The sequence below is a fragment of the Littorina saxatilis genome, linkage group LG4 (genome assembly GCF_037325665.1).
Source record: "Littorina saxatilis isolate snail1 linkage group LG4, US_GU_Lsax_2.0, whole genome shotgun sequence".
NCBI lineage: Eukaryota > Metazoa > Mollusca > Gastropoda > Littorinimorpha > Littorinidae > Littorina > Littorina saxatilis.
The window spans coordinates 70,078,812-70,091,676 of record NC_090248.1 but is presented as its reverse complement, the minus strand read 5'-3'; the positions used below and the strand labels follow the sequence as shown (position 1 = coordinate 70,091,676).

The 12,865-nt window shown below is 39.3% G+C and overlaps 2 protein-coding genes across 5 annotated transcripts in view; one reads left to right on the top strand and one right to left on the bottom strand.

The window, feature by feature from the left end:
- Positions 1-1,248, top strand: part of LOC138965509 (receptor-type tyrosine-protein phosphatase epsilon-like) — a 49,060-nt gene extending 47,812 nt beyond the window's left edge. For all 3 annotated transcript variants that reach the window (XR_011455478.1, XR_011455479.1, XR_011455480.1), the window contains one exon: positions 1,051-1,248. The gene's annotated coding sequence lies outside the window, so the exon portion shown is untranslated. The remainder of the gene's footprint in view (positions 1-1,050) is intronic.
- An 8,677-nt stretch (positions 1,249-9,925) lies between these two features.
- On the bottom strand, positions 9,926-12,639 carry LOC138963620 (mucin-2-like). Of its 2 annotated transcripts, XM_070335466.1 has the most exons (4): positions 11,823-12,639; positions 11,397-11,571; positions 10,947-11,105; positions 9,926-10,612 (listed from the first exon to the last, which is right to left on the bottom strand). In XM_070335466.1, the coding sequence occupies exons 2-4, from the start codon at positions 11,544-11,546 to the stop codon at positions 10,013-10,015; spliced, it is 909 nt and encodes a 302-aa protein (XP_070191567.1). In that variant the 5' UTR covers positions 11,547-11,571; positions 11,823-12,639; the 3' UTR covers positions 9,926-10,012. The 2 variants fall into 2 exon arrangements, with proteins under 2 accessions (XP_070191567.1, XP_070191568.1); XM_070335467.1 differs by having other exon boundaries at positions 11,397-12,639.
- Between the last annotated feature and the right edge of the window lie 226 nt (positions 12,640-12,865).

Genomic DNA, 12,865 nt, shown 5'->3' with positions numbered 1-12,865 from the left:
TTTAAAAACATGTTGAAAAATAGCCTTCTTATCTAACAAACAGTCTAAAGATTCAGACCATTTTTCGATACATTTTGGGACCGTAGTATGTTCAATCAGTTTTTTGTAAATAAGTTGTGTCTTACCTTTACAAATACATTTCCACACAATGGGCTCTGTCATAATAAAATGTTTATCAAATTCTAAGCCGATTTTTCTCTGATATTTCTTAACAGCCTGGATTACACCTTGATACAATACAAAATCGCCTCGCACATTTGGATATTTGATTTTAAACGCATTATAGGATAAGTATCCATTTTGTCCCAAAATATGACCAATCTGAGCTATTCCATTGTCGATCCAATTTTGAATGTACACTGTCTTTTTATCTCTCCGAATATTAACATTATAATGTAAACATTCTGATACAAAATCGTTAAAGGTTATAGGGTCACATTTTCCATGTAGTTTCTTATAATGTTTAAAAACATTGGTCCAAAATGGGTTTTCCATTCTCTGCATCAAAACATTTGCAAATTCCTCTCCTCTCATATTAATTGTTATAACAGATGGACATGCTTTAAACAATAATCTTGATATTAATCCAGTAAGACCATCAACTCTTTTTAACCAAACAATTTTTAGAGATGACAGAAAACTTTTCACGTCAATCATCTTTAATCCTCCATCTTCATAGGGTTGGGTGACCGTAGTTCTTTTAATTTTATCTCTTTTTCCATCCCAAAGAAATTTGAAAAAAATATTATTTAACTCCATCATAAACTGTTCGTCTGGATCAGGTAAATTAGTAAACAAATGTGTCAATTTGGAAATAGCCAAGGTTTTTAGGACTGTTATTTTACCAAAAGGTGTCAGGTTCCTTCTGGTCCATGAATTCAGAAGTTTTTGAATTTCCTTTAACTTATTTCTATAGTTAAGAAAAACAACCTCGGATACATTCACCGAAAAAATAACGCCAAGTGCTTTAAAGATATCCGGGTTCCAGGTAAAATTCATATCAGGCAAAAATCTTCTTTTGCAAAACTTTAAAGGTCCTAACCAAACCAGGTGGCGTTTTTTTATATTATAGAAAGTATTACTCCTCTTTTCGTTTTGAAAATTATATATTATTATATGTCTGCCTGTCGATATTGCCATAGTATGTTTGAGTGTCGTACAACAAACTATTAAGTATCTATTAAAAATGGATTTTAGGGAATGCCTATGTTGATTTTGTAATTCTGTTGATGTAAATTACGAATTCCATGTTTTGCAGATATTAACGACCCTCGCAGGGGTTTTGTGGGATTTGTGCGCCCTGCAAAAATAAAGCACCTGTTGTAGCCGTAAAAATATTTGTACCATTTGAGAATATGAAATACGTAAATGCCCGATTCCGGAATAATAAAGTCCCATTCCGGAATTTTTGCTCCATTTCAGAACAAAAAGGGCATATACTACGTGAAATGGCTGGCTGGCTGGCTGGCTGAAAGAAATGGGCTGGCTGGCTGGCTGAAAGAAATGGTCTGGTTGGCTGGTTGGTTGGCTGGCTGGCTGGCCGGCCGGCCGGCTGACTGAAGGAAATGGGCTGGTTGGCTGGCTGGCTGGCTGAAAGAAATGGGCTGGTTGGCTGAAAGAAATGGGCTGGCTGGCTGGCTGACTGAAAGAAATGGTCTGGCTGGCTGGCTGAAAGAAATGGGCTGGCTGGCTGAAAGAAGTTGGCTGGCTGGCTGGTTGGCTGGCTGAAAGAAATGGGCTGGTTGGTTGGCTGGCTGGCTGAAAGAAATGGGCTGGTTGGCTGAAAGAAATGGGCTGGCTGGCTGGCTGACTGAAAGAAATGGTCTGGCTGGCTGGCTGGCTGAAAGAAATGGTCTGGTCGGCTGGCTGGCTGGCTGAAAGAAATTGTCTGGTTGGCTGGCTGGTTGGCTGGCTGGCTGGATGGCTGAAAGAAATGGGCTGGTTGGCTGGCTGGTTGGCTGGCTGGCTGGCTGGCTGAAAGAAATGGGCTGGATGGCTGGCTGAAAGAAATGGTCTGGTTGGCTGGCTGAAAGAAATTGGCTGGATGGATGGATGGATGGATGGATGGATGGATGGATGGATGGATGGATGGATGGATGGATGGCTGAAAGAAATGGTCCAAGGGAAGCAACTCCTGTCAAAAAATCTGTCCCCCAAAAAACCGTAATTAGCTCCCATAAATAAAATAATTTAAAAGTAAATAAAACATTTAGTCATAACTTGACTAAATGTAAAAAGAGCCAAAACTGTCTAAGGGGAGCAACTCCTGTCAGCAAAAACAGTGCTAAGAACACGTAATTATCTCCCCTAAAGAAAATAAAACATTTACAAAAATGGGACAAAACAATCAATAAAATGCAGCCAACGGTCAAAGGGGAGCAACTCCTGTCAGCAAAAACAGTGCTAGGAACACGTCATTATCTCCCCTAAAGAAAATAAAAACATTTACAAAAATGGGACAAAACAGTCAATAAAATGCAGCCAACGGTCAAAGGGGAGCAACTCCTGTCAGGAAAAACTGTGCGAAGAACACGTCATTATCTCCCCTTAATAAAATTTTTATTTTTTTTATTTTTAATTAGGGTTAGGGGTTTTTTTAATCCTAGGCCTGCGGCCAGGGGGAGAAGTATACGTGTAACACTTCAGAGTCAGACCAAATAAGAATTGAACCATTTGAGAACATCGCTTTTTTTCAATCACTGTATCCAAGGCCTGCGGCCCGGGGGGTTGATATAGTACGATTTGCAAATCACACCAAATCAGAATAAAACCATTTAAGAATAAAACTTCGTGCAATTACTAAACATTTTAAAGAGTCAATTAGTAAGTACCAAACAACGTAATACAAGTAAAAAAGCAATGTATTGGGTCATTAAGTAGGTTAGTTAGTTAGTTAGTTAGTTAGTTAGTTAGTTAGTTAGTTAGTTAATTAGTTACTAAGTCAGTAAGTAATTAAGTAAGTAAGTAAGTAAGTAAGTAAGTAAGTAAGTAAGTAAGTCATTACTAAGTAAGTAAGTAAGTAAGTACGTATGTAAGTAAGTATTCAGTAAGTAAGAAATCAGTAAGTAATCAGTAAGTAATCAGTAAGTCAGTAACTACGTAAGTAAGTCAGTAAGTCACTACTCAGTAAATCACTAAGTAAGACATTTGGTTGGTTGGTTGGTTGGTTGGTTGGTTGGTTGGTTGGTTGGTTGGTTGGTTGGTTGGTTCGCCGACTGGTTGGCTGGCTAGCTGGCTGGCTAATTGGTTGGATGGGTAATTGGCTGGTTAGCTGGCTAATTGGTTGGCTGGCTATTTGGTTGGCTGCCTTATTGGCTGGCTGCCTTATTGGGTGGCTTGCTGGGTGACTGGGTGGCACCAAAGTCTGTAAGTAGGTCAGCCTTAAGTAGGTCATTGAATGAGTCTGTAAGTAGGTCAGTCAGTAGCTCAGTCTGTAAATAGGTCAGTTTTCATCAGATTTACTTAAGTCATTCGGTGAAAATTTTTGATTACCTTAGTTAGTCAAGTAAATACGTCAAGTAAGTTGGTGAACTCAATAGGTCAAATCAGTCAGTCAGTCAGTCAGTCAGTCAGTCAGTCATCAGTCAGTCAGTCAGTCAGTCAGTCAGTCAGTCAGTCAAATAAGTAGGTGAAGTGTTTTGGGTCAAATTAGTCAAATCAGTCAAGTAAGTAGGTCAAGTTACTTAAATGGGTGAAATAAATCAAAATATAGGTCAAATAAGTTAGTCAAGTAAGGCAATCTGGTAAGTAGGTCAAGCACAGAGGTCAAGTACTTCAAGTCAGTAAGTAAAGTGAGTAAAAGAAGTAGGTCAAGTGAGTCAAGTTTAGTGAAAAACTTGTATTCCTTTTTCTTTCAACTTTTTGTGCTTACATTTTTCTATTTAAAATATTACAATTTCATTTTTGCTTCAACTTGGTTATTCTGTTGTCTTTTTACTAATTTTTGGCAATTTTATTATTTTTTTTATTTTTTTACCTTTTCCTTGATTTGTACAGTAGGGTCCTTACCCTAATCCCTAACCCTAATCCCTTATTCCTAACCCTAATCCTCATCCTATTCCCTTATCCTTAATCCTTAGCCCTAACCCTATTCCTCACCCTATTCCCTTATCCCTAACCCTAATCCCTAACCCTAATCCTTATCCCTAACCCTAATCCTTATCCCTAACCCTAACCCTAATCCTTATCCCTAACCCTATTCCATTATCCCTAACCCTATTCCATTATTCCTAACGTAATTATGACCCTATTCCTTATCAATAATCCTTATCCCTAACCCTATTCCATTATCCCTATTCCCTTATCGCTAACCCTAACCCTAACCCTCATCCCTAACCCTAATCCTTATCCCTTACACTAATCCTGACCCTATTCCATTATCCCTAACCCTATTCCATTATTCCTAACGTAATTATCACCCTATTCCCTTATCAATAATCCTTATCCCTAACCCTATTCCATTATCCCTATTCCCTTATCCCTAATTCTTATCCCTAACCCTAATCCCTAACCCTAATCCTTATCCCTAACCCTAATCCTTATCCCTAACACTAATCCTGACCCTATTCCATTATCACTAACCCTAACCCATTATTACTAACGTAATTATCACCCTATTCCCTTATCAATAATCCTTATCGCTAACCCTATTCCATTATCCCTATTCCCTTATCCCTAATCCCTAACCCTAATCCCTAACCCTAATCCTTATTCCTAACCCTAATCCCTAACCCTAATCCTTATCCCTAACTCTAATCCCTTATCCCTAACACTAATCTTCAGCCTATTCCCTGATCCTGAAGCCTTACCCTATTTTCTTATCCCTAATTCTCACCCTATTCCCTTATCCCTAATCCTCACCCTATTCTCTTATGCCTATTCCTCACCCTATTCCCTCATCCCTAATCCTTATCCCTAACCCTAACCCCAATTGTTAGCTCTCATCCTGATTCCTAACCCTAATCCTTATCCCTATTTCCTTATCCCTAATCATCAGCCTATTCCCTTATCCCTAACTCTAATTTTATCGCTAACCCTAATCCTTTTTGCTCACCCTAATCCTCACCTTATTCCCTTATCCCTTATCCCTAAAGATATTCTCTTATCCCTAATCATTATCCTTAACCCTAATCATTATGCCTAACCCATTTTCATTATGCCTGACCCTAATCCTCACCCTAATCTTTTATCACTAACCTAATCCTCACCCGATTCACCTATTCCTAACCCTAACCCTAACCCTATTCTGTTATTCTTATTGCTAATCCTCACCCTATTTTTCTTATGCCTAACCCTAATTCTCACCCTATTTCCTTACCCTATTCCATTATCCCTTATCCCTAACCCTAATCGTCACCCTATTCCCTTATCCCTAATCCTTATCTCTAACACTAACTCTAATACTAACCCTACCCCCAATCCTTATCCCAAATCCTTATTCCTAACCCTATTCCAATATCCCTAACCCTAACCCTAACCCTAACCCTAATAACCCTAACCTTAACCCTAATGCTCATCCCTGACCCTAATCCTTATCCCTAACCCTTATCCCTAACCCTAATCCTCACCCTATTTCCTTATTCCTCATGGTAATCCTTATGGCTAACAGAAACAGGAACCCTAATCTTTGCCCTAGTCCTTATGCTTTGAACACCCTAATCTTTTATCCCTAACGTTTATTCCTAACCTTAATTAATAATCTCTTATTTTTACCCTAATCCTAAGACTTAGTGTTATTCCTAATCCTTATTCATAAAGCTAACCTTAACCCTAATTTTATTGCTAACCCTAATCTATTGGCTAACCCTCATGCCTTACGGTAATCCTATTCCCTAATCCTGATGATTATTCCTTATGCCTTATTCTAATCCTATTCCCTAATCCTGATCCCTAACTTATACCTTTTTGGCTAATTATATATCTTATTAATATTGTACTTGAATTTCTATAGTGAACACTTATCACCAACACAAAGTGATTGTTGTCAACCCTAACCCTAACCCTAAGGTGTTAAATATTGTTCAAACAATCAGTATTTTATGTGTTTATGTTTTTGATGGATGCATATAGTTTGTGAGCATGATGGTTATGCACTCAAAGTTAGATAATTTGAGAAAAGTGAAAAATGAAGATTTTTTTGTTGTTGGAAGATAATGAGTGTTATTGCAGATAGACAAGGTGTAAAATATTCATAAGAAATCCAGGTTTGGTTATTTTTGAAATCTGTTTGATGCATCTAGTCTGTGAGCATGATGGGTATACACTGAAAGCTAGAAAATTTGAGAAAAGTGAAAAATGAAGATTTTTTGTTCTAGAAAGAGAATGAGTGATTTTGCAGGTTGACATTTTGAAGAGGTAAAAGCCTGGTTTGATGATGTTTCAGACTGCTGAAGTGTTTGTTACCTCAAGGCAAGTCATTAACAATCTGCGCCTACCCCCAAAAAGTGAACATGGAATTAGTTATGATTTTTTAGCCTTTTTGGTTAGGTACGCCAAGAGAAAAAGGTGTAAAATATTCATAACAAATTGAGTTTTGGGTCTTTTTGCAACCTGTTTGATGCATCTAGTCTGTGACTATTATGGCTAAGCACTGAAAGTAATAAAAGTTGAGAAAAGTGAAAAATGAAAAATTTTTGTTCTTGGAAGAGAATTAGTGATTTTGCAGGTTGACATTATGAAGAGGTAAACGCCTAGTTTGAAGCTGTTTTAGACAGCAGTAGTGTTGGTTACCTCAAGGCGAGTCATTAACAATCTGCGCCTACCCCCAAAAAGTGAACATGGAATTAGTTATGATTTTTTAGCCTTTTTGGTTAGGTACACCAAGAGAAAAAGGTGTAAAATATTCATAACAAATTGAGTTTTTGATCTTTTTAAAAATTGTTTGATGCATCTAGTCTGTGACTATTATGGCTAAGCTCTGAAAGTAAGAAAAGTTTAGAAAGGTGAAAAATGAAGATTTTTTGTTCTTAGAAGAGAATGTGTGATTTTGGAGATTGACATTATGAAGAGGGAAAAGCCTAGTTTGAAGCTGTTGGAGACTGCAGTAGTGGCGGTTACATCAAGGCGAGTAATTAACAATATGTGCACACCCTCAAAAAGCGAACATGCAATTAGTTATGAATTTGTTAGACTTTTTTGTTTGGTACGCCAAGTGAAAAGGGTGTAAAATATTCATAACAAATTAAGTTTTGGGTCTTTTTCAAATCTGTTTGATGCATGTAGTCTGTGACTATGATGGCTATAAAATAAAAGTAATAAAATTGGAGAAAAGTGAAAAATAAAGTTTTTTTCTTCTTGGAAGAAAATGTGTGAATTTTCAGATTGACATTATGAAGAGGTAAAAGCCTACTTTGAAGATGTTGGAAACTGCAGAAGTGTTGGTTGCCCCAAGGCGATTAATTAACAATATGCGCACACACCCCAAAAAAGGGATCATGGAATTAGTTATGATTTTATTAGACATTTTTGGTGGTATTTTTAGAACAGAATGGCTGTAACTTTCAAATTAAGGTTTTTTATGTGAAATTGTTTTGTGTAAAGCATCCACGCGAGCTTTCGAACACATTAAAGTCAACAGTTTTAATGTGCTTGCCTTTATTCTTTTTGCCGCCAATTTTTTTGTAAAAGTTCGAGGAGCACAGCAGAGTATAACAGTTGCAACATAAAACCTAACCCTAAACCGAAACCGAACCCTAACCCTTACCCTAGTTGTAATAAAGTGTAATAAACTGTAACTAAGTGTAATTAAGTGTACTTAAGTGTAATTAAGTCTAATTAAGTGTAATTAATTTTAATTAATTGTAATTAAGTGTACTGAAAGGTAATTATAAGTTTAATTAAGTGTCAGTATTTGTAATTAATTGTAAGTAATTGGGTTAGGGTTAGGGTTAGGGTTAGGGTTAGGGTTAGGGCCCTCTTCCTGTGAACCGGCCGATGCTCAAAAAGAAGGACGGTTTACGACGAATTTGGGCTAGCCGTTAACCGTACTATCGTCATGACTAAAGTACGTAAACCGTCCGCCTTTTTTCGTAAACCATCAGGTAAGCCTTCATTCATTGGATCATTTGGGTTATTGTCAGGGTTAGGTTTAGGTGCTCTATCCCCTCTTTTTACCCTCTGCAGGGTCAGAAATTTCGAGATTTCGACTTTTTTGGCCACTTGGAAAGCTAGTTACCGGCAACCTTGCTGACCCTAACCCCAGGTAACATGAGTTAGGCCAATGTCAACCCTAACCCCCTAACCCTGCGGAAGGTAAGTTTGAAGTTAGAGCGAACGTAAACCGCCCTTCAAAGGGAAACAACTCCTGTCAAGGTTAGCTTAGGTAAGTGGAGCTGCAAATCCTGGCGGGGAACACTGAATTTGTTTGCCTTTAAACGACTCTCTATGTCTTTCACATACCAAAAAAAAAATATTAATAATAACCCCATAGCAATAATAACATAACACAATGAAGAATAGGTGACAAAAATAAAAGAGTTGGAAAAAAAGGCGCTCAGTTTCGTGTTAAATTGTCTGTGGTGTAATAGTAACACACTGGCATTATTTGTCAATGATCCCGGTGCAAATCCTGGCGGGGAACACTGAAATTGTTTGCCTTTGCCTATTGGATGAGTTTTCACGTTTTGAAAATGGAAGAATTCATCAAGTGGTCCAATGAAGTAGGGTTGACGGTGCGTAACGTAGTTTACCTGTCTAGGGTTAGGATTTTGAAAAATTCGAGAAAAAAAAAAGTGTGGATTTGAGGAGGATGAAACCTCCACCACATGTAGAACACATTGGAAGGCACAATATGGTGCAATTTCGAAGGTTTGTGTGGGTGTATGTGTGTTATGTGCGTAAGTGTGTGTTCATTACGTTTTGGAATAATGTACATTTCGTGATTTTTTTTTTTATCTTGTTTTATATGTTATGTTGATTACGGAGTGCGCATTTCTAGTATTTTAAAGACTGCTGTAGTTGTTGTTGTTGTTATCTGCTTTTGTGAAGCGGGATGTTTTCTGACGTTTTGCTGGAGTTATCTCGCTATATAAAACATCTGTATTATTATTATTATTATTATTATTATTATTATTATTATTATTATTATTATACAAGCACATGTACGCAGGCTTATGTATGCCCACACACATACAAGCACACGCATACTTACCAGCACAGAATCTCATATGCACACCGGCATAATAGAGAGAGAGGTTGTTGTTGTTGTTGTTGTTGCGTTCCTGAGCTCAACACTCTCAGGTCACCCTAAGGGGTGGAGGATTGTGTGTGTGGCTGTTTTCAAATACCCCGCCATATAGGCAGTCACACTCCGACTTCAGGGGACATGTGCATGCTGGGTATCTGTATGTATTCCGTATTCCACGGTCTAATTCTCGGACCTGTGGATACAGGATCTTTATCGTGCGCATTTGGTGGACTGCATGCGATGCACACGGTGGCGACAGGCGCAAGAGAAGTCTCACTGAAGTTGAATAATCAAATTATTCACCCTGCCACCACGGGGACTCGAACCTCGGACCTGTAGCATCGCAGTGCCACGCTCTAGTCCACTCGGCCACTGAGCCCCCTATAGAGAGGGAGGGAGAGAGAGAGAGATAGATAGAGAGAGATAGAGATAGACATAGAGATAGAGAGTCAAAGTCATATTCAAAGTCAAACAATTTATTCATTAAGGCCAACAGCCCCTTGGAATTTGCAAAATATTTGGTGACATACAAAAATTTAAAAAAAACACATAAAAATTATCTCAATACACACACACATACATACACACAAGGAAGACTGAACTGAAAAAAAGTGTTCATATGCTTAATTCACCATCTTCGTAAATAAAGAATTGAATTGAATTGAAAAAAAATTGAAAAAAAAAGAAAACAAGGAGCACTCAAGAAAACAAGGAGCACTCTCAAAAACAAGAAAACTCTCCGACATTCTGTAGGTTTGGGAGGCAGAAAGTAAGCCTAAATCATGTAGGGTTAGAGACTTTAGAGTGTAATTCTCCCAACCCTTCCCACTACAGCTTCTTCGGGTTCCACCCTTTTAACTTTTCCCGGATCTGCTGCAGGGAGAACGTTTTGGAGAACTTCACTCCGAAGTGTGTGATAACCTGGCCAATTTGACGGCAGGTTAACCCCACCACATTCTCTTTCCCCCTCCAGCACCCGAAGTACTTAAAAAGTACTTCGTGGTCTTCGGGCGACCACCGCAGCCCTCTCCGATGCTGTGTTTCCTTTGGAACTTCACTTTCGGGTAACCTCTTAGTATTGTGTTTAAACCAAGAGGCCCCAAAAGTTGCCACATCAGCAGCAGAGAGGGGAACGGTGGCACATAGTGGGAAATCCAAGTCAGGTTGAGACTCAGGCGCAGGTGAGGCAGGTGGCGGAAATGTTGGTGATGCAGGTGGCGGAGATGTTGTTAGGGTGGAAGGTGGCGGAGATGTTGGTGAGGCAGATGGCGGAGATGTTGGTGAGACAGATGGCGGAGATGTTGGTGAGTCAGGTGCCGGAGATGTTGGTGAGGGTCCCGATGTACATGTGGGTGCAGGTGGAGTTAGGGGAGGTCTTGTGATGGTTGCTGTCGGCCGCCGACCGGTCGTGCGTGTGGTAGGTCTTGGCTGAAACACATCAACAATTTCTGGCGGTTTAGAAACTCATACGGTCAAGCAACACACTTCCTTTGAAAAGGCATATCATTAAACGTTATGGAATGTAACAAAAATTCCTTCTCCCATATTGGCAATATCAAAACAAATCAACCAACCAACCATCCAAGCAACCAACCATCCAAGTAACCAAGCAACAAACAACAAGCAAACAAAACAAAACATGTCAACAATGATTTTTATGAAGCAAAAAATGGTCATAACATTAGCTTTTTTTCATATTCTGTACATAACTATGAACCAACTTGCGCAATAAAAACATAATAGCTTGAGCAGCCAAACAAACCTCTTCTTGGCCGCCCGTCACCTTGTCCGCCACCTCAAGCATGGCCTGGCATCGCTGGTTGGAAGTCCTGCCAGGCGTGTAATATGAGTCTTGTGTTGCAGTGGTGTGGCCTGCAAGCTCAGCCAGGTTGTGGCGGGAGGCTTCAGATGCATCGGCAAACTGCACAGCATAATCACAAACATGTACAGGCTGAACTTTCTAATCATGTTCAATGAAGCATGGTTTATGGTCTAGGCTAAAGTTACTTGACTAGGGTCACGGGGAGATTACTCATAACCTAACCGTAAGTTGTTACGACCAGTTAACCATGCTACAATGACACAGCAATGCAGACAGAAGGAGCATTTTGTAAGTCAGTAATTGATAAATCATGTCAAAGAAAAATACATTGCACAGAATGTCAACATTAATTTGTCAATGCAATACAATCCAATACACAAGTTTACTTACTTCTGATGTAACCAGTTTTCTAAACATGGTCGCGTTGACCCCTCCAAGTATGTCCTTGATGATGGTGGACATCAGTTTGGAACGGATGGGGCTTCCATTTTCGGAGACAAACACCTGTGAGTCCTTATCCTGCAGGGGGTCCTTCAGCATCACAGGACGAATCAAGATGGTGAACCTGTAACAACAACAAAACTGAATAAGTGTCTTGGTAGAGTTCGTTTTTTGATGTCATTTATTTTCATAAAGTTACATTAATATTTTTTTCCTGGAGATCATAATGTGACCCCCACAGGCCAGGGTTACAAACGTTAAGAGAGCAAACTTTATCATTTTTTTAACACCAGCCTGCCTTTGTACATACAAACAAGGAAATGAACTGAGAAATCTAGAGATAAGTATATTATTGAGAATTGATATTCTGCTTACTTTCTAATCCTTTCGAAATCTTTCTTGGGCAGGAACAGCTCTTTCGGCCCCAAGTCCTGATTCTTGTGGTGGTCAGTCTGAAGCAACACACATTTCAGAACTTAGGTAAATCATAACAAAAAGGGTTAGGGTTATCATTTTCACCATCTATGAATGTCCTGAGAAAAGAAGCTGTTGAATTGCATGGCATTTTAATTAATCAATTCATTGCTTTGTTAGTTTTCAGATTCATTCATATAATATTTGGAGTGTGTTATTAGTGTCATGTACTGTGCTTATAAGTAATGTATAATACTGTGTCAAACATATCGTGTGATTTAATTTTTACCCAATTATAAACTTACGAAAAATTGAATGATGTCCGGGTAATCCGGCATGGTGAGCGCGGAGCGTATGCCAACCATGGTGAGGCTCCGCAGCTCCATTCCCCTGCTCATGTTGGAGGCTGTGAGGAGGCCAATGCACAGGTTTCTCGCCCTCACGCCGTCTTTTCCCTTCTGAAAGTGAGAGGGTGGCTTCCCCAGGATGCTGTCCAACTCAGCCCTGAAGATGTTGGCGTTTATCTTTTTGGTGGGCAGGCGTTGGCGGAGGGTGGCCTTGGCTTTCCTTGAGGCCCTCTTCTTTTCTTTCTCGAATCCGTCTCTGCACAAAGACATGCAATGCAGATAAATAACTCTGACAAATACCGTAAACCAAAAGCAAGTGCAAATTTTGGCATATGTAATGGTGCATGGTCAGTGTATAGGGTTAGGGTTAGGGTTAGGGTTAGGCTCTTATGGAGGGGCTATGCATTGGGCTGCAGGTGGTTAGGGGGCTAAATAATTTTAATCTCTCTCTCTCTCTCTCTCTCTCTCTCTCTTTTTTATATATACCCGCACATTTTCTCCTCAGTAATAGTTCAAAAACTCGTCGAAATTATAAATGTCGGCCGCGTCAATCGTACTGTCATTTGCCCCCAGGGTCACTCAAGGTAGTTGTTCCGCCCCACCAGTCTCGTTGTTTTGTGACAGGTACTCAGTACCAGCAACTGTCATTGTAGACGT